The 21,615-nt window shown below is 35.9% G+C and overlaps 1 protein-coding gene across 1 annotated transcript in view; it reads left to right on the forward strand.

The window, feature by feature from the left end:
- The first annotated feature begins 4,387 nt into the window (after positions 1-4,387).
- LOC116175972 (tribbles homolog 2) overlaps positions 4,388-21,615 on the forward strand; it is a 44,643-nt gene continuing 27,415 nt past the window's right edge. The window contains exons 1-2 of the mRNA XM_031494372.1: positions 4,388-4,957; positions 14,297-14,586. Of these exons, the coding sequence (XP_031350232.1) occupies positions 4,625-4,957; positions 14,297-14,586 (623 nt within the window). The 5' untranslated portion in view covers positions 4,388-4,624. The remainder of the gene's footprint in view (positions 4,958-14,296; positions 14,587-21,615) is intronic.

Below are 21,615 nucleotides of genomic sequence, written 5' to 3' on the forward strand. Positions count from 1 at the left end.
CGTCTGTGCTATTAAAATTATGCCTCAAACATTGTTGATTCCAAAACGGAAATCTCTTCATTCTACATTCTACGTAGCCTTTAGCACGCAACCATTGAATAAAATTTTTTATTTAATGACACAACTTGTATTTTTGACACAGTATCAGGGACTAGGCATTCACTGATCATCCTGAAGGAGTTATTGTCTAGCAAAGTTCGGGCTCATCTGGATGGTATTGCAATTAGCCATCCATGTTGACGATTCCTTGGTTTTTGCGATTTGCATGGCGGTTACCTCATCATTTACAGAAAGTGGTCTAAAGGTCTAAGTTGTGTTAAAAGCTACGATCGTTATTTTAGATATCAGGAGCTAAACAATATAATTTTAAAATCATTAACTTCAATCAAAGTTCCCTCTCGAATAGAACCATGAAGATTATGTGATGACAACAAAACACCCGATGGGATTACGTTGATGCCATGGAGTGAAGGAATTGGGACGCGACGTGCTCAGCTACATAGGCCAAATCTTTTCGCAAATTATCAATCAAGGACCCTGGTCTCGTTGCTCAGAATGCTGCCAATCGGTTCAGCCGTTTAGCCGGAAATGAGAATTGGACACACTTGATGCTTTTCAGCTCCTCCTTTTACATCTGTTCTTGTCCCATTGTTTTTGTTTGAGAAGGTGGATAATCAGGAATCTCATAGTAGTGATTTTCTCATTCCAACATTGCCACATCTGAAAATGCTGACACTGGCTTGTCTGAATTAATATGGTCACCATCATGTTGACAAACTTAATACTTGATAAGTTGGCATTCATCGAGACAAGGAACGCAGGAGGAGATCTTGCGAATGCCCATTCCTCCATTACCTACTGGAAGCTTCCCGCTTCGGTAGGAAAGTAGTAAAAAGTGCTTCAAGTGCATGTTTGATTGGAGCATCAAAATTTTTAAGAATCTCCCGATAACGCAGTAAGGGCGTTGTTCTAACTAAATGCACCAGTTTTGGCCCAGCAAAGCTGTTTCTTCTATATGGTGGTTTGTGATATTTTCTAAGCGTTTGATGAGTAGATTCACTTCATCTTGCTTGACTTTAAGAGAGGACCGAATGCATTCATGCGATAGCGGAGCCCCGAAGAGGGATATATTGCCAACAAATTTAATTCCAGGCGACAAGCAATATTCAAATATTGTGTCTCTGAGAGATATCCATTTTCATATACAGAGTTTAGCATCTAAAACCCCTCGGATAATAATTCCTTTACCATAAAAGATACCGAAAGAGCCAAATTGTAGACAATTACCTTCGAAAATATTTTTGTTATAACGGATAATAGCGAAAACTTTACAGTTACCTAAAGGTATAATATGTTACATAAAAAAATAAGTACTTTTCGAGTATTTTACAAATCGGCAATAAAAAATGTAATACTCCATTAAAAAAGCAAAAATTTGATAGATACGCCACTGGAATACAGCACATCCCTAGTGATCAAAAATATTTTAGAAACACAGCGAACATATTTTTCTCTCGACTTTTTTCGGTATCTTTTATGGGTCTGATGCTACACCCTGTATTTCGTATTTGCTTAAATTGATCCATTGATCCCATTTCTTTGCAAATAGATATGAGATTCTCAAAATATTGGAACACTGTGTCTGGTTCCCCTGCAATAATCCGTTCATCTAGGTAAAACATTATCAGCCCTGAATTCAGTACAGTAATTTGTTCTTGTATGCGAAGCAAACAAGTACATATAAATTGTGCACAACTCTTGTGCAGATAAAGCGCATTTGTTTAAACTGAAATAGCTTTTGTTTTGACATCACCAATGGATATATTCCTTGCAGACGTCTCAATCGCCCTTTGTGAGTACCCTCTTCCGACAATCCGTTCTTGAGGTATAAGAGAAAATACCCGATAACGATAAGAGGGCGAGGAGGAGGGATATGGTTGGTAGAAATTAATTTCTTTCGTTGAGACCTTTCATTAGAGTACCATGAAGGATAAAACTAGTTCCACTCCCCCTCTCCTCCTCCTCCCCGTATTTTGATAAGAGGACAGAAAGATGGGCAGTAGTTTGTAGAAAACGGTTCCTTTCGTCAAGACCTTTAATTAGAATACAATGAGAGATAAAATTAATTTTAACCCCCCCCCCTCCCCTCAAGCCCCGTCGCTCACTGACGAATACCTACCGAATACCATGAGGGGTAGAACATATGTTTTGGCATGCATGCGCATGCAAAATCTGAGACCAATTGTTGGTAAACGTTATGCACGTTTTAATTTCAAAAACGGCATCTCAGGAAATAATTCGTGGGGAGGGGGGGGGGGCTTTTAGACACACCTTCAAGATATAGGCTACCTCCTGCAAAAAATTCCAGGATTCTAGGACCATTCTCCTAAAAATAGTTAAAAACGGCAGAAGTGGGTCCAGACGGACAAAACGCAAACAATAGCACTTTTTTTTTAATTCTTAAAAAATGCGCTAAAAAGTATGGGTTCAGCAAGATCTCCTTGTTGTATTGATTGTATGGTCTAATGGTCCACTACACCACCCTGTATATCACTTCCAAGAAACACTCGTTCACTTTCGTAATTATGAACAGATTTTGACCAAACTTTAAGGGTTGGGGTAACTCATAAATATCTCGACCAAGTTCGTGAATCAGTCAATTCCGTCATATTGGAACAAAATGGCGGAAAGAATCTACCCACAACGGATCGGGCGAGCCGAAAGGGATTTTTGTATTAGTGAATATTTTGCAGGATTGCCTAATTTAAAAACCAGGTGCCAGATTCTTGACAGATCAGCTTCCTAGCTCAAACCAGGTATTAAAAAAGTTTTTGACAGTCTTACATCCTTTGTGCCTAATATACAACTGTCAAAATTTTAAAGAAATCAAAATAATCGTTGTTTTATTAAATGAGATAGATGACAAAAAAGAAATTCATTTGAATACATCGCCATCATAGCCATGTTAATTCAGAAAGATCTAGTTACTCGTGGATGTTTTGTTAAGAAGTGAATGAATAACATTTGCTTTTGAAATTTTCTTGCAAATTTATGTAAAAGTAGTGTGACACTGACACGTCATTATTTTCTTTTTTGTCCTCTACCTCATTCCGTAAAAATCCAATATGGCGCCCACAAGAAATAAGAAAGTAGTAGCCTGTCACTTTTACAGTTAGCGTGCGATGGCAATCCAGATAACAGGTTCATTCATGATTCCCCGGGAAAAAAAACCCATAGAAGGTGCTAACGGGAATCGTCCATTTACGACCGTTTAAGCCATAGGAACCAGAGAGTACCCATAGTTACTCTTTGCTACGAACAATGGAAATGAAATCTTACATTTTCATTTATTCGGAAATATCTCAGTTATTTTCAAAGATTTTTCAAAAATTTTTTAGTCCTAAAAAGGGGAAACTTTGCCCCAATTTAACCTACACTGTATCTCTCTCACCGAGATTCCAATGGTGAGCCATGAATTTGAACCACACCTTGTACACAGAAAAAGAATATCTTTCGAATAATTTAATAAAAAATGTGCTTCCTATTTGAAAAAAAAAGTTCGATGCCGTTGCGGACATTTTTTTTTACAAAAATCCGGTCTGTTATTTTTTGTTTCCGTATGCCTACTATACTAGTTCCAAATCCGTCCAGCCGTTCGTTACCTCGGAAACTTGCGAACGTACGTAGGTACAGACGGAACAACATTTTAATTCTGTTGCCTAAAATCATCTAACGTCTACATTTTCACATGTCCCAAAAACGGCGATTATAAGAGCCATCCAATTTTTATGACTGTTATGAGCAATAAACAAAGGGGGTGCCTATATTCGGACCACTTCCTCGTGATTTCGCATAAACGGCCTCTCTCTCTCTCTAAAAATGTTTTGGGCCACAAACGCGTTGCCATAAATAAGATACCGCCTTTCTCCGTAGGTAGTTGGGCAGTGCAATTAGACAAACAGCGCACCTACAAAACAAAGTGCACAATTTGTATGAAACGAGAAAATTGAGTTCAGGTTTTAAATAATTAAATGTGCACATGGAGCTATTTAAACGTGATGCATTCACATGCAGGACAACAAAGCAAACGAAGGGACAGATGCACAACGATCCAGGATATATAAAGTCCCGAAAAAATCAAAAGGCAGCTGTGGACTCTTCTTTTGTTTAGTAAGAAACTTACGTATTTTTTTGTGATCGAAAAGCAGGAGGAGGTGGGTGGCAAGCTGCACTAACCTTAGCAGGTAAAATTCACCTTCGCGAGTGCAGCAGATGACAGGGTTATTTTGTAGTATCACCTCACCCTTACGGATTCGTGAAGCGTTGTGCGCATGCTCGCGCGTCCCCACTAGACCGATAGCGTCTAGAGTAGCGTTTGCTTTGCTCCGCATAGTATCAGTATCGTCATGTGTATGGTACGTGTGGTTGTTAATACGTTTCATTCTAACATCTGCTGTTAACACATGATTGTGTGTGTGGTTATTTAAATCGGTGTGATATTAATGATACGTATTCGTAAAGATTTCCAGTTCCTAGTGCGACAACTTTCAAATGACATTTCGGAAAATTGATTCGTAAAATAGAAATTTCGTTTAGTGTGCAAGGTTATTTGTCCACGATCAAAATGCAAAAAGTACAGGAATGCCCGATAGTTAGTGCGCGCTTTGGAAATTCGGACAAAAATGCCGAAGTCAGTGGTGGCAGTAGTTCAAATAGTGAATTAAACAACGCGAAATTACGGACCGCTGTTATTTTGAATAATACACGTGAAAGCGAGTGTCGTGTTCCTAGAGTCACAACTGACCGAAGTGATCCCTCACCCCTTAGTCCTAATCACAGTGACAAACACTTTCAGGCATCAATTGTTGCCGAGAAATACCTATTACTCGATCAGGTCGAAGGGAGCTCTTTATATAGATGTGTGGATATAAATACGCAAGAGGAACTCGTATGTAAGGTGTGAAATTATACCTCTTTTTTTCTGTCTCAAAATGAGTGTGCTTAAGTTCGTAATAATGTGCGATTAGCGTAATTATAGGTGATTGTTTACTAATTGCTGTGACATCGTTGGCATTTATGTAAATGAAGCTATTTTTCTCCCGTTGTTAGGATAACACATTTTAGTCATCGCCAACTCTAATTAGGTTAATGGCCTTGATTTTCCATATGATCAAATGCAATTAAAAATGGACAAACCATCTGTGAATTCTGAAAGTTTGTATGTTCAATTAAGCATTTTTCACGTACGTTTAATACACGTGAACGTGGAATTAAAAGGCCGCATTGTCTGCAAACTCGTTTAATTCTGGTCCAGTCTGCAGCAGAATCCATTATTACATTTCGCGTGGTGGTGGTGGTCATTTTACGTGAGAATTTTATATTAACAATATGAGGGGTGTAAAATCGAGTTTATTGGTCAGCGGGATTCGTAACCCTTCACCTTTTTCTCAAGCTTTTATTTAGATGTAAGAGAAGGATGTTGATTAATTGCGTTAGAAATATCTATGGGAAAATAGGGAATTTCTACGAAATTATGCACCCTCCTCGAAACGTTATGGGGTTAATAATGTAGGTATATTAATGTATGTAAAATCGTGAAGGTCGGATTTATTTGATCGTAATCGCAATCGGTATGTTTTGTAGCGGGTAATTTCGCACACTCCGCTATGTATAAATATGATACGATCGAGGCCTTTAATTTAAAGCTTAACCCCGTTTTCTGACGCATTTAAAGTTTTTTAAATCCTTTAAATTTTATTGGCTTCTTGTTGCCCTTGTAAGTAACAACGGCGAATGGTATTCGAACCTAACGTCTTTTTAAACATTTAAACAAAGCCAGTAAAGTCAATGCCGCTTTAACTATTTTAAGGTTTGGGATGTGGCGAAATTTTTTCAATGATGCGTAATTTTTATTCACAGAATCAAGTTACTTGACGTCATTGTCTGTTAGAGGTTTTTTAACGAATTTCTCATTGTTGCCATTTACGTAACTAACTGGAAGAAATTGCACTATTTGCATAAACGACGAATGACGCATTCGCAAATTTCCAAATGTATCAAAACTGCAACTGCGTTTGCGCAAATGACTGCATAAGGGTAATTTATGCGGACCGCTTCTGTTTTGTATTGGGATGAATTAATTTGCGGTTACAAAAATATAGCATCAGTTGTCCTTTGTCTCATCAATTTCCTCGCCTCGAAAACATTACTACTTATAAGGCCGGTCTGTACTTAGCAGGTGTGCTTCTGATTCCAGCACCTGCCCCCCATATAGGTACAAGTACAATATTGACGTCATTTTATTATAATCTATAAACAAACGGCATATTAGAATAATGTCGGACCATCTCGACGCATACTAAGATTTCTTGCGTCAATCTACGATAAAAGTCAATGAAAAGCTGCATAGATAATGTGGCATGATACGGTGACCTCTGAATATGTTAACACTTGCACGTCCGTAACAATTATTGTGGGTGACCTGAAGTGTAACCAACTATCATCCATGTGGAATGTTGGAAGTGGAAATTATGAAGGTGTATAGCTAGTAAATTCTGAAAAGGTCCACAATGTGAACATTTTGGAAACAGTTGGGAAAATAATTACAATCTTTAAGGTTTTTACAATGTTTAATAAATTTGTAGACAATTTTCAAACTGTTGTAGGTAAATGGTAACAGGGTATTTCAATTTCAAAGTCTTTTTAAGAAAAAACTATTATTCGTAAAGCTATCTACATAAAAATATGGTTTTTAAAACGGAAATTATTGGGGAAATTATTTATGCTGGAATTTTACATTAGTAGGTAGATATAGTTCATAGCTTTTTCCTATGTTGCGCGGTTTTCGAGATATGTATAGCACAAATTCTCATTTTTTTAATGAAACATATTTTTAATGTTTATTAAACGATATTGCAAAAATCTTACATGCTTGGCTTGGATAAAACGCAAATTGTCTCCACAAATCGAGCTATGCAGTGAATACATACCTTCATACAAATAATTACTTAAAGGAAAATAACATTCTGATTGGTTATTTTTTTGTAGGCACAATTTACCATTTTTCAAAATTGCATCGCCCAGAAAAATACGGTTTTGGAATTTCGAATTTTTTCAAATTGCACATGCTCTGTCGTCGCAATATGTAAAATTCTAGTGTGTTTTTTTTAATGCGCCGTTTTCACTTTAGCATTTGAAACCAGTCAAAACGGTCAAGCTCAGTCGGGACATCGAAATTGAGACGCCCTGTATTTTTTGGAAATATGCCGGCTAATTTTTTTCATCCGGCATACATGTTAAAATACTATTTAGAAAATCGTAGGATTTTTACCTGGTCTCAATGCTGGAATCTTTAAAAAATTGAACTTACGGTATCGAAATCAGTAGGTATAACCTACTCCTCGACCTACTCTTCAGTATCGTCCGTAATTAAAAATTTTTTAACACTTTTCAAAAATTCAAATGCATTTCCAAAATATTTGGCATTGCTGCATTTTCAAAATTTCCTTTTATACCCTCTCTCTTGCTCTCGCTTGTGTACACTAAAATTCTCAAAGAAAAAAAATCTAAAAATTATATAAAATAATAATTATGTGTGCATGTGCGCTCGGGATAAATTCCAGACAATTTAAAAAAATTCTAGATACATTCTAGAAAAATTGTAAAATTTGTTTAGAAAATTCCGAGCTATAAAATGTTAATAATGTACACACAGTATTTAGGAAGTGCGCATTTTTTCGATATTTCGAAATATAAAAATACTTATCCAAAAAAATTCAAAAATGTAAAAATAAAAACTAAAAAACCAAAATAACATGTTTGATAAAAAAGTGTTGATATTGACGCATATATGGTAACGGAAACCCAGCGTACAGAATGTTTAACTGTAAACACATCGGCACGGTAGGATGCCAGTGACTTGGTGCATGTATCAATCGGTATGCGAAATAGTAGCGCGCAGCATCAATGCAAAAAAATCCTATAATCCGATCGGGCCCAATTGTGAATCTAAACCATCCGGGGACAGAGATGTGTACATATATAAAAAATCGTCAAAATCCGTCCAATCGTTTAAAGTTCAGTCGTAAACACACGTACAGTAGAATTTTATATACAGGGTGACAATTTGAAAACTTACCACCCCCCATATCTTAGTAAATAAACGAGATATTTAAAAAAATCAAAATCCGTTTCGGTAATTTTCAGTCGTAAACACACGTACAGTAGAATTTTATATACAGGGTGACAATTTGAAAACTTACCACCCCCCATATCTTAGTAAATAAACGAGATATTTAAAAAAATCAAAATCCGTTTCGGATTTAAAAGTTGGGGTGGCTTGGAGGGGGTGCGTCGCCAACTATGTCATTGTGATTCCCCCTCCGAATTACCGAAACGGATTTTGATTTTTTTAAATATCTCGTTTATTTACTAAGATATGAGGGGTGGTAAGTTTTCAAATTGTCACCCTGTATAAAAGATTGTATGAACCAAAATCTCCATTCTTTCGTTTTTCTCGTCTCTTTGATAAAAAGAGATACTTAGCCCTTTGTTGTATTAATTAATGAACGGGTTAATGAATATTACTGTCACTTTCTCTCTCGCTTTCTCTGTTTGTCCATTTTGACTACTGAACCCAGAAAATTGTTGTGTATCACTTACTTGATCCGAACTACCTACGGATTGATCAGGAAAAATCAAAATCATTAATTAAATACCAATTTTTATGCCAAATCTTCCAAATGTATTACCACGATGCTGTGCAAGTATTCGGAAGTTGCGTTGTGCGGCCAAGATACATCAAAATAATATATGCAAGGTGGTATACTCGTTGGGGTTTTATAGGCGGTCACGTTGGCCACTTCCCGCTTCGGTTTTTGTTAAAATTGTAAATAATATCCCTCATAATATCCTCAAATTCTAAACGATGAATATGCATTATCTAAGCTTGTATCTAGCATCAAGTATGGTGGAGTTTTAAGCCATCATGTTTGATGAAAAATCGTGATTTTTGAAAAAAGTTTAAAAAAATCAATTTAAATGGCTTTTTTTAAATTAAATTTGATTTACTAAGTTCTTGTACCGAATAGTTTCATTTAATATTTTATTGCATTTTGCATATGGAATGATAAACAATGATACCAACTAAAAAAGGGCGCATTGGCAAATAAAGGTATTAACGAGGCTCCATCCGTTTTCGGAAAATTTACAAAAAAGTAAACAAAGACATCAAATTTGTATTAAGGGAAACACATTTTTTGACAGTTAGATATCGAAAATATTCCACCCATGTGAAGTTGGCCCCACCCACATGGGATAATATTATGTTAGTGTTCGAAGTTTATCGTTAGTGCTGCTACACAACATGAGAAAAATAAAAAATCAGAGCGGGGCCAACTTCACGCACTCAACTTTTACTTAACTAAATAACACACACTGTGTTAGTAGATCTAGTAGATTATTAGTGCTACGTTAGCACTGTTTTGTGCACATGGGTAAATATTACTAAAATTAAAAAGAAAAATTTAAAGAAAATTAAAATTTTCCAAATGCTATGAAAACTTTCCCATCGGATGCAGTGCAGCTTGCAGCATCTAGCCGCCTAGGCGATAAGAATATACTTCACCAGTCTAAATGAACAGTTTCTTACCTCCCCCGTAGATAGCGTGGATACAAGGGTGCTGTTCTATTATGTGAATTGTTTGTGTACTCCGTGGGAACAAGGCGATCTCGTATTTCCTTTGTAAAATGTTTGTCTGTTCCCGACTATTTGCCACCTCCGCGTTTTTTCGTGGAACAGGCGCCTTTGAACTGGAAACCGATATCGTATAGCCCATTTCCATTTTTATATGCAACTATGATAGTCGGAAAATTAAAAAAATAATGTCACTTATCACGTAATCGCTTAACAATGATAATCACTTTATTTGTAATGTGACCTTTTATAGTTATTAGTTGCAAAATGTGTCCTTTTCGTTCGTCCTTGTATCTGTTTTGATTACATAAGGTTGCGTCCGGTGTTGAGTTGTCGTTAGTTATCAATAAATACGGCGAATTTTTCAATTGTTCATTAAACATGGGCGCGTATTTACAATTTATTTTAATTTCAAAATGTAGCCGTGTTTCTCTCTCTCGGTTATAATAATCACTGAAGAAATACCTACTAATATGGAATATCTGTCGAAATCGCGTTTAATCTGTTGCAATTGTGGGATCGGTCATATTAAATATAATGGAGTGGAATTGCACATTACCTACCAGTGTTATATGTGCTCATAAATTGCGTTTATAAACAAGACGCATTTCTTTTCCTTTTATGACATCCCAACCAAACTATTTATAGGTGTCGTAGGTAACACATTAAACAATCAGCGGGACCGAATTTACATTTTTTCTATTGTCTTACATCAAGTTAATAAACCTGCAATAGTTACATCACGCACACGGTTACAGTAATTTTTAATTTAAATAATTCCGCCACCTTTTTGATACGACATTTCTGTGTCACGGTCTAGTTGGAAAAGTCTCATTCCACACTTACAGTACAGCAGCTTCCTTTAGTTTAAAGTGATAAAAGTGGCATCATTTATTAAATAAACATTTCGTCCGCGATTGCACATCATTCTTGATCCGTTATGAAATCGGTTCATGTTTACACAAAATCAAACCCAGTAACCTTAATAATAGGTTTTTCCAAATCAATTTTCTCCCGAATTTCCCCGCTAACGCACCGCATAATAAAATTTTTCGACGTTATTAATTCGTGATACGTGAATGGCTATGCTATTTACTCACCCAAGGTCCTGACATTTGAGCACCTTTAAACATAAAAAAGTAAAATGCAAGGCTAAAGGGCAACACTTGCCGATGTACTCCATTAACCACGTACGTTCGTGTGGTGATGACATTACTTTGATTACCAATGGGGAGTTCGACCTTTATCTCGCGATCTCTTTAAATCCCATTTCATAAATTTGTGTGTGGTCACACATTATTTCGGTCAATTGAAAGTTTGTATAGTTACGCCATGAAAATTGCGTTAAGTACGCCTTTTCTAAATCCTTTACCTCTCCCAAATTTTGTAATGATTTATTAAATCGATTGTTTGTCAACAGCAGTGGCACCCATTGTCTTAAAACGACAACGCACGCGTTTTATTGGGTTTGTGGCGCGGCGCGAGTGGGACGCGGTCGAACTTGTCCAATTTCGCCGTAATTATTTACCCGCCTTTTTTTATTTTGATGACTCATTATTGCAGTCGTCGGGCATCAAATCGCGTACGTATCGCTAAAAATGGTGCTATAGGTGAAGCTGGATAAGGAATTGACGAGTTTTTGTGGTTGATCCGAGAACCTTGGGGTTATAATGTATGAAACAGGTGGAATTGGGGTGAAACTTAAAGAGATAGTAGCAGGGCATCACCCCCATCTGTTTCGGCCTTGGTTGCACTTCGCTGCAATAAATACCTACGTGTGATTTAGCTGGTTTTCTATCATCTCTAGGTATCGGGCAACACAAAACAATAGCCTGGAGCACGCCATGCTTTCAATGAACGCAATTGAAAATCTAATTCAAAATCTAAATTATTTAAATATTGAATCTAAGATGGCTAGTATGAAGTTGAATCTTGAAGTGAATAAAAACGACTACCTATAATTAATTACATTTTTCACAAAAAAACGCTTTCCCAATTCTACTTTTGAAGTTCTAAAAGACACCGTTGACAGAATTTCAATACAACGTTTCGTTTCGGAGAAATCATCAACTTTATTTTTTATATGGCCCGTAAAAAAGTACATACTCTATATTGAGTAGCATTTTTTATTACGAATACAACGTTATATGGCATAGAAAAAAAACAAAAGTTGGTGGTTTCAACAGGATGGTGCACCCGCGCTCAACGCCCTAATAATGCGAGAATATCTATCGAACAAATTTCCTTGGAAATGGAAAATTTCTCCGATAGGTATTCTCGCACAATTAGGGCGTTGTGCGTGGGTGCACCATTTTGTTGAAACCAACAGCTTCCACCTTTCATCTTTTGTTTTTTTGTCTGTGCCGTATGTCGTTGTATTTTCGTAATAAAAAAATGATACTCAATACAGAGAGTACTTTTTTTACGGGATATATAAAAATTGATGATTTCTCAGAAACGAAACGTTGTATGAACGCTGTCTATCAAAAAGTGGTAATGAGAAAGTGTTTTTTGGTTTCTGTTCAAATAACATCAGAAAAAAATAAAACCAAATCGGCAAATTTCGGTTTTTCTGGCATACCTTCGGAAGTAATCGGAATTTTCTGGTTTTGCTTAAAGCATGATGACTTTAATTGCGCATCGTTTCTCTAAATTGACCATCGTTTCTCTAAATTGACCATCTATGGTTTCGGAAATCTCGAGGGAAATCTCCATTATAGACACAGTGTATAGCTTACAAGAATAAATACAGGGTGAGTCAAAGCTAAATTGACTATCACCAGTTTCAATGAATGGCTCTCACTTCGGGTGGTAGAATTAGCTGCTGCACAGCATGTGATTTTAAAATGATATTTAGGGGGTGACCTAGAAAGTTTACGACGTTTTAAATTTGTTTAGTAATGCAGGTGGCGCCCTCAACTAATGACAGATTTTCCAACTAGTATTTACTTTGACCTTAGTCAATTAATGTTGATACAACTGTGTGTCAAAAATAAGAATGAACAACATTGGGAAATCGGAATCGTAAAAGATACACATTTGGTTAAATTATACGAGTATAAAAGTTGACTATTTTAAGGGTTAGTAAAATGATGTTAAGTATAAACATTCAGAAATTCCGATCATTTCCGAAGGTATTCGAAAACAACCGAAATTAATCATATTCGGTTTTATTATTTTCTGGCCATGTTTGAAAATATATCAAAAAACAAATCACACTTCCTTATAGGCACTTTTTAAGGGTTGCAAGATGGCGCCCACAGATGTTCATTGCGACGTTTCGTCTTTGAGTAACAATCATCAACTTCATATTTTTATATGGACCGGAAAGGACCAAAAATACTTTTTTGGGCCTAGGTTTCGAAAGTCTTTGTTAATCTTTTTCTCAGAAACGTTCACAAAAAAATTGGAATAATCTAGTTTTTGAACATTTGAAAAAGAAAATTTTCTGCGACCTGCGACGATTCTGAGTTATTCTGCTGTAAAAAAATACTTCAACCGAGACTTCAACACTAGAAAATGATTAGTCCACTCAATATTGCATGTCTCTAGACGCGAAGGTTTTTTAAAAAGTTTTTGGGTTCGGTATTTTCATGTTAAAAAAACTCGCAGATTAAATTAGTCTTTGCACCCTCGTTTGTAACATGAATTTTGTAAAGAATTTTATAGAATCAGAAAAATCATATCCAAAAACCAATGTAAAATCGGGAAAAAAAATTAAAAGAGAAACGCAAATTTTGGAATTTTTGGTGACGTAACTCCTCTGGTTTCTTGTGGTCTCCCTACCATGCACAACTTTTGACATACTTCAATGTTACATCCTCTATACTAAAAGGTGGTAGGACTGTCCTAAGATCTCGCGTAAGATTTTCCGTTGTATCGGTTTTTTTTTAAATTAAAATAAATTGAGAACGATTGAAATTCCACTCATTTAAAAACTCGTAATACATAATTAGACATTTTAGAATTTTAGATTATTTTATTTTTTTTATTATTTATTAGTTTTAGATATGTATTCAAATATCAAATACTGTAAAATTAACCAAATTAAAATATAAAAAAAACAAAATAATAGTTGGCTTATGGCGACATCAAAGCTAGAGAATTTAGAATGGACTAGGAGCCAAAAAGTTTTACGCCAATAACTTTTTATTTTATCTCTCTCTTTCGAGTAAGTTGCGGTAAATAAACTAGGATAATTCGAAAAATTGAGAACAATTAAAATCTCCCATATTTAGAAATTCTAAAAAATTAGAGAAATTAAATTTGTGCACTCAAATTCAGGAAAATTAAAAAAAACAGAAGTTAAAAAATTGCAAAAAATACGAAATTTGAGTTGTCAATATATAAACTGACCTGATGGAACGCAATTAGATAAATATTATTTTTTTACTTAGCTACTTTCTTAATACGGCGAATGAAAGAGTTTTATTTTTAGAAGAATTGAATGTTCTGTAAGAATAGTTGGTTTAGACCAAATATTATACCCTTCGTCGTTAGTGGAGTAGCGTAAAATGTATAACGTACGGACAGAGGGACAATTTTGATCATTAAATCTTATATTACACTGTGCCTATACTAATTATTGAAATTTTCTTTCAGGTGGTGTCGCGAGACTGTCACAACCTTATATCGGCCCACTACCGTTTAGATTCACACCCGAGAGTATCCTCGCTACACGAAATACTAGTAGGAAGTCGTTATTTATACCTGGTGTTCCCGAAAGCGCACGGTGATTTACATTCGTATGTCAGATTACGAAAAAGGCTACGCGAGGCGGAGGCGAGAAAATTATTTAGACAAATAGCGGAAACCGTACAAGCGTGTCATAGGAATGGAATAGTATTGAGAGATCTTAAACTTAGGAAATTCGTATTCGCCGATACACAAAGGTAGGTGTCATTTTGTAGTGTAAATATATACATATTCACCCGTGAATCGTGATAGTAATCTTAACAGCACTTTAATATTAAATGTTTGTAATGTTTGTTCAACAGGTAAAATATTAGTAATGCAAATATTTAAGCAATTTTTATGCTGACTGTGCTTACAAAATGGTCTGATAAGATAACTGAAACCTTGTGAATTTCGCTACGTTCTATCAGCTGGAGGTTCTCGGTATGGAGATATGAAGTTTGATCTCATTTTCACTTAGAATAGTGATTTCAGTAAAAGTAAAATGTAATAGTATTATTTTCTTCTTCTAAGCTTAAAGGGCCATGCGCAGGCGCAGATGATATATTCCCGTAAAGCATATAGCGGTATGAAATATGAATATGACAACTTGAGAAATATTATATGATTTTGCTACTAAGAACAAGCCGCACCTTGCATGCACCGTAGGAATGCATTGAGATATTTGATCAAAAGATACGAGTATGTTGTAGATTTGAGTTTTATTGCCCAATCATAATTTTACGGTTAAAATAATTTGGCTCGCGTGGATTCTATTTTGATGGCTAACAAAAAAATGCCGACGTTCATAGAACAATGCACGTTCATTTCTCTAAAAATGGATGACCTGGCACGGATAATTCTATCTAACGGCATACATTTGTATTCCGTTACACCTTGCGAAATTCGAACTCGACCCCTTTTTATATCTCCACTTACAGTCCTCGTGCATTCTCTTGGTAATGAATAAATGCAAAAAGAACCGGCATCAAGAGTAGAAATCGATTTTCTACCTGAAAATCAAACTTTCGCTCGAGCTGGAATTTAAGCGCTACTGTTTGGGGCGGCCAGGCGAGCCGCTGCATACTTGCACATAAAAAATATATCCGGTTATTGCGAAAGAGCTCCCGCAGGGTTGTTCACCCCAACCCAACTGCAGAGCTTTAAAATCACTGCGTTGACCTTCATAGCTATCCCCCCGCTTGACGGGCATGTAGCAATAACAACAGTCTGAGCCAAATACAGGTGTGCAAGCGTGCATAAAATGTAAATAAAATTCAATTTGCGCGCACGGATTAAGAGATTTTTCGGTGCGGAATATAATAGTAATATCTCCAAGGATGGCCATGGCAACAATAGCATTTTGTGCTAATGCACTCGGACGAGTTAGACTCACAAACTGGTTACACTTTAGGTCAATTTCTTGTGTTGCAGAAACAAAAAAAAACTGAGTGTTAGGTTATTCGGAAACGTTACCCCTCTCGCCCATTCTTTTCGCTTGTTCTCATAGAGTTCTCTGAACTGTTCCCCTTTCGTCCTGTTGCATCGCCGCAAAATTTGCAAGCGCGATAGGCATTTCCTTTGACTTTGAAATGGATGGATTGCGGAACTTCCGGTGTTGTTATTAATTATGTAACTAATTATACTGGTGCAATTGTTACGTGCAATCCATCATTTGCACACTCTTAGGCAAATTAAAGAAATTTGCAGATTATTGCATCTTAAGTAAAAATCTACTAAATTTATCACTGATTTGGCAAGGCAAAGGTTAGATTACGAAATTGAGGTTAATCGGTGAGGAATTGAAACTGCTTATGAGAATAGGATTCAGTTATTAATTAAATAATTTCCCAAAAAATAACAATATTTCGAAGAGGTGCCCCGTATCATGAAAATAATAAAATGGAGCGTATTCCATGTAAAGTTTTTTTTAAATTGGACATTTGGATTCAGTAGAAAAAAATATATACAAAATTCTGATATATAACCATCTTTCTAACTCTACAACTAAGAAAGATAGTCATAGTGCCGACTTAATTTGAAACACACTGTAGACTTCCATCTATATAAACTAAAGTTGGTTTTGACATGCACGAATTCATGTATTTTTATGCTGCTTTGATTTCTAAAAAATTAAATACCCAATAAAACACAAGCTACTCACGTTTTACATTATAATGGAACGCGCCGTCGATGATCCTCAAGAAACAATTCCTAGACCACTATTGTTTTGATTATGCACATGTGTGTTGAATATTCCTTCCCACCTAATGCGGTTGTAGTACTCACTTAAACAGGAGTCATACGAAAAAAAAATTATTTTAGTACAGGTCTGCACGTCCAATTACTGTTAGGATTTTTTTATAGTCGTTGTTACGCCCACAATACAAAACGTACAGTTTGCAATAAAGTGAATTAGAGTACGACACGGTCTTTTATTAATGTTGTTATTAATTATCAAAATTGCAAAATATCCAATCGAGATTGCAACGGCACGAGATCTACACGCTTTTAACAAGCCCACTTAAAAATTGACATTACTCAAAGTTCTTATGTTTGCCTCGCCTTCTTGGCAGAAAAAATATCATTCATATTTTGGTGGATCAGGACAAATGAATTTTTACAAAAAGTATCCGTTTTACACGTAAAAATTGTGAGCTCTTGTCATTTCTCAATTATTTAATTTTTACTGGAGAAGATCAACCAATAATATTCCCTGGCTCTAAATAATGGGCTGTTTTGAGAAACGCGTTTTCCAGTGCGCCAAAAGGGAGATTGCTACACTAACGCTACGTAATCTATTTCTTGGAATTATTGCGCCAATTTTTTGGGAATTTGCGTGTTGTAGATCGACCTTTTTGAATTTCCCTAAACGAGTTAAATCCGAATTTCAAAAAATCGGAAATATTTTAGACGAACTATGCAAAAAAGATTCCACGTCGTACACTGTCTTCGTAAAATAAGTGTACGTGCGAATTTGTATTAAAAATTATCGGAAAATTACAAAGGTACGAGTGGACTTTTCCGACGCGACCGAATCGGAGTTTAGAGTGCCGCTTTGATGAATGAAAAATTCTAATTCGATAGCGGAAACTAAAAGCGAGATTAACACAGCTTCGGCGTGTAACATTGAATTTGTTTGGCCTTTTCATCTGCTAATAATATCTTACATTGCGAAAACGGAGAGCTGATTGATAGCAGCCACTATAAATAATACTAGTCCTTCTAAATATCCAGGTACCCTTCCAGAAGGACCGTACCGAATTGTACCATAGGGAAACCATCGATTGTAGAAAATGCTGCAATGAAGGTCATGTTTTGATTTGTATTCGGGATTATTGTCGATTCTATTTTATAAATTGCGTAAAATTTAATTGAAAGAATTCGGAATAGTATATTAAGAGACTAAGTATTGTATAATCTTTTTAAGCACCGCGCAACATTGTAACCAATTATAGACGCCTTCCTAAGAGTATTTTTATATTATATGTACCTGCAACATAATTTAAAAATACATAAGGGAAATAAAATAATACTGACGTGTAATACTAAAATACCATTCTGATTAAGTGAGCTGATTATTCGTAATTCCATGATTGCCATGGAAATTCCACTTATAAAAATCACTGTCCATTCAGTGGCTTGCTGCAGAAGCAGAAAAAGTTGGTACCTGCAAAAATCTAAGTGCAAAAGCCTATTATAAAGAAGATGAAAGGCTTTTAGCGTCTGCAATGCACCGTTAATGTTGGCATATATGAAGGAAATGTCAAACGTATTTCTTCTACTCTTTGGTGCACACATTCAAAACTTCATACTGGGACTAAAAAGTGGAACAGATTTAGCAACATACCTACTACCTTCCAACAGAGGAATTACCAGCCAAAGACAGCTTTTGCATTTGCAGAAAGTGATCCGAGAGGATTTTTATTTCAGTCCCAGATTATAGTTTGATATGTCATATTTGAAGTAACGTTATTTAGCAACTTTTAAAGCTCGGCGTGCTTTAATCACTTTTTTGCACGCTCGGGCGTGTTGTAAACAGCGATTCTGATGCAGGTATAATAAAACAGATAATACACCGTCCATGTAGTGGGTTGATGCAAAAGCAGAAGAAAAGTTGGTAGGTGTATAATCCAAATCCAGTAAAACGGAGCGTATGTCTCATTCAAGAAAACGGAGATTTCCCAATGGCGGCGAGTCTGCTTGTAATAAACGAGTTCAATTTGGTTAGCTATAAGGTGTTTTTTTGTATACCTTATTGTTATTTTTAAGTGATAGATATACGGGTAAGTTAGAATAGAACGTGGGCACCTCACCTTAAGGTGATAAAATTTTTACTAAACGTAAGAAATTTTTAGATAATGAAAATGTAGAGGGAAGACGGAAATACACGTTTTTAATCATCAGGAATTCGAATCAAATAAAATCTCGATGATGCTGGTCTGTCGGTCCGTCTGTACTCTCATTTCTGGCTAAACGGTTGAAGCGATTGGAACCAAATCTGGTACACATGTTCTTAGGCATAAAAGAAACAGATGAAAAACTTTTGGGCGAATCTGTGCTAGCCACAGCAAATTCTATTAATATAGTTTATTGTCTGCAATCGAATATGCTCAAACCAGAGCGCCACATTTTGATTTTCAGGACTGAAGGAAAAAGTCAATTTTCCGTAAGGCATCATTGTAGTAGAAGTAGAATAGGGAGCTTTCATCCCTTGTATTGTACAAATTGTTACAAGACTAGTAATGTAAACGATCTCTACACTTTTATGATCACTTTGGTGGCGTTCAATGTTTGAAACGTGAGATTTTAAGAGCAGTACCCCGGTACCCCCTCTCCGCCCTCTTATATGCCCTCCCCTATGCAGATGCTGCTCTGTGAAGTTAGAGGACAGAGAGTTCACTATTTTAATAGAAGATGGCCGTACTGCCAGTGATCCAACAAATCTTGACTTCTCCAACTGGAATGTCTAGTTTTTATAACAGTACAAACATTTTACACAGTGTCCACTTCAGAGAAATATTAATGTTTTTGTCGTTGCAAATTAATCTTCAAAAATTCAATGGCAATAATATAATAATATAATCCGTCTCGTTGGGCTTATTTTACAAAATTTTCTTTGCCTTTCGGTCCTACCCTAACCTTGACGCCGAACTCATGCGTCTTTTTGTTTTCGTTGGCTCCTGCATGCTTATTAATAGTGCTCAGTAGATGCCCGCGCGCGTCGGTCACTTAGACAAGATGGCGGAAAAGAAAGTATTTGTTTACTGTAGGAATCTATGATTTCCCACATAATACATATAGGATGTAAACAAATGCTTTATATTCCATACAAATCCACTAATCCGCGGCATAGTCAAAAAATTGAGTGCCGGATTACCGATCGCCTATCTTTACCCTACATTAAAAACAAAATGCTTGCAGTAAGGAACAAGTTAAAAAGTAATCGTAAACGATTTACATAAAGCGCATTTCCACTTGCATTCATTTCCCATTTGTAAGATGCAACTTCTATTAAAATCGTAAAAATCCGGCCACAAATATGAAAGATAGCGTTGCACATGGGCAATCCATTTTTGACGTGCTACTTCAATTTCAGTTTTTGAGAAGAATTTCATTTCAATGCTTTTCTAAATAAGAAAGTTGGAACTGCGCATGCGCAAACCTAAATTTTAAAACTAATGTTAGATTTTCCTTTGTTCCAAGCGCCTAAATATCAAATTTCACTTAAATGCTTCCATAGATAAAAAAAGTTGGCACTGCGCATGCGCAAAATAAAATTTTGAAACTGGCGCTAGATTTTCCTTTATTCCAAGTGCCTATGTATCACATTTCAATTAAATTCTTCCATAAATAAAAAAGTTGGCACTGCGCATGCGCAAAACCAAATTTTGAAATTGGCGTTTGATTTTCCTTTATTCCATGTGCCTATGTATCAAATTTCGTTTAAATTCTTCCATAAATAAAAAAGTTGGCACTGCGCATGCGCAAAACCAAATTTTGAAATTGGCGGTTGATTTTCCTTTATTCCAAGTGCCTATGTATCAAATTTCATTCAAATACTTTTATAAGTAAAAAGTTTGCAATTCGGTTTATAAATGGTCGAGATGCGAAAAGGGCACTGTGAATTTTGAATCGATTCGATTCAACTTTTGACATTGCGTATTATATGGCTAAAGCTATGCCCATATTGAATTTCATGCAATTCAGTTCATAACTAACGGAGATGTAAAAGCGATCGGACATTTCTAAACAAAGTTATCGTTCACACGGACAGATAGATGGACAGACAGACAAAGGAACAGACGGAGAGACCAACCGGCAGGGGACAGATAGCAATGCAAAATTATAAACGATCTCTAGGATCGTTAATAAACGGCAAAAGTGTAAAATTATGGAACATGTAAAAAACGGTTTTTTGTTTTTTTTTACAATAACTTTTTTTGTAAGCGGTACAGAAAAATTTCCTTCCTTGGTACAAGACTCGACACCATAACGAACCAAATAGCGAAAAAAGTAGAACAATAGCTCTTAAGATAAAGAACTAGTAGCGTCGCAAAGCGAGCGGACGGACGGACAAAGTGGCCACAATAGCGCATTTTTTTTTATTTTTGTGGAAATGCGCTAAAAATGGTCCAAATTTAAAAATAAACAAAATAGTGTTGTCTTGGGGTAAATTGTCCCTATTTAGAGTGGTGCGTTTTATTGCCAAGTTTACGATGCCGCTAGAAAAATTATAAACATATTTTTAAACATTTCATTTACCAAAGGGTATAACCAAAAACGTAGCTGTTAATTAACTACATTCTCATACATGATTGCAAGAAAAAAAGCAAATTTTGTTGGTTTACAAAAAAATCATTTTTGTCATACTTTGATAAGAAACAAACAAAAACGCCCAAATTGAAGTCAATGTATTTCAACTCCGATAAGCGGCGTTTTGAAACAAGGTTCTAAATACATATACGAAATCCTCATTGAGTCTCTAAGTCGTTTCCGGTTATCTCACTTCATCCGGTGGTACATACAGCCGGAGTAGCCTTCAAGCAAACACGTTTAATATTCACGTCTACAAATATCCCAAGTTCCTGTTCTTCACCATTTGCATTGTTAACTTTTCGCATCGCGGTAGCTTTATTATTTATAATTATACAATTTCGTAACGCAACTGAACCGGGAACGTGGAGTTCACACTTTTTTGCAAAACTGATAAATGCCAGAGCTTTGTGCCAAGATTCTTAAGGTTT

Source organism: Photinus pyralis, unplaced genomic scaffold, assembly GCF_008802855.1.
Source record: "Photinus pyralis isolate 1611_PpyrPB1 unplaced genomic scaffold, Ppyr1.3 Ppyr1.4_LG7, whole genome shotgun sequence".
Lineage (NCBI taxonomy): Eukaryota > Metazoa > Arthropoda > Insecta > Coleoptera > Lampyridae > Photinus > Photinus pyralis.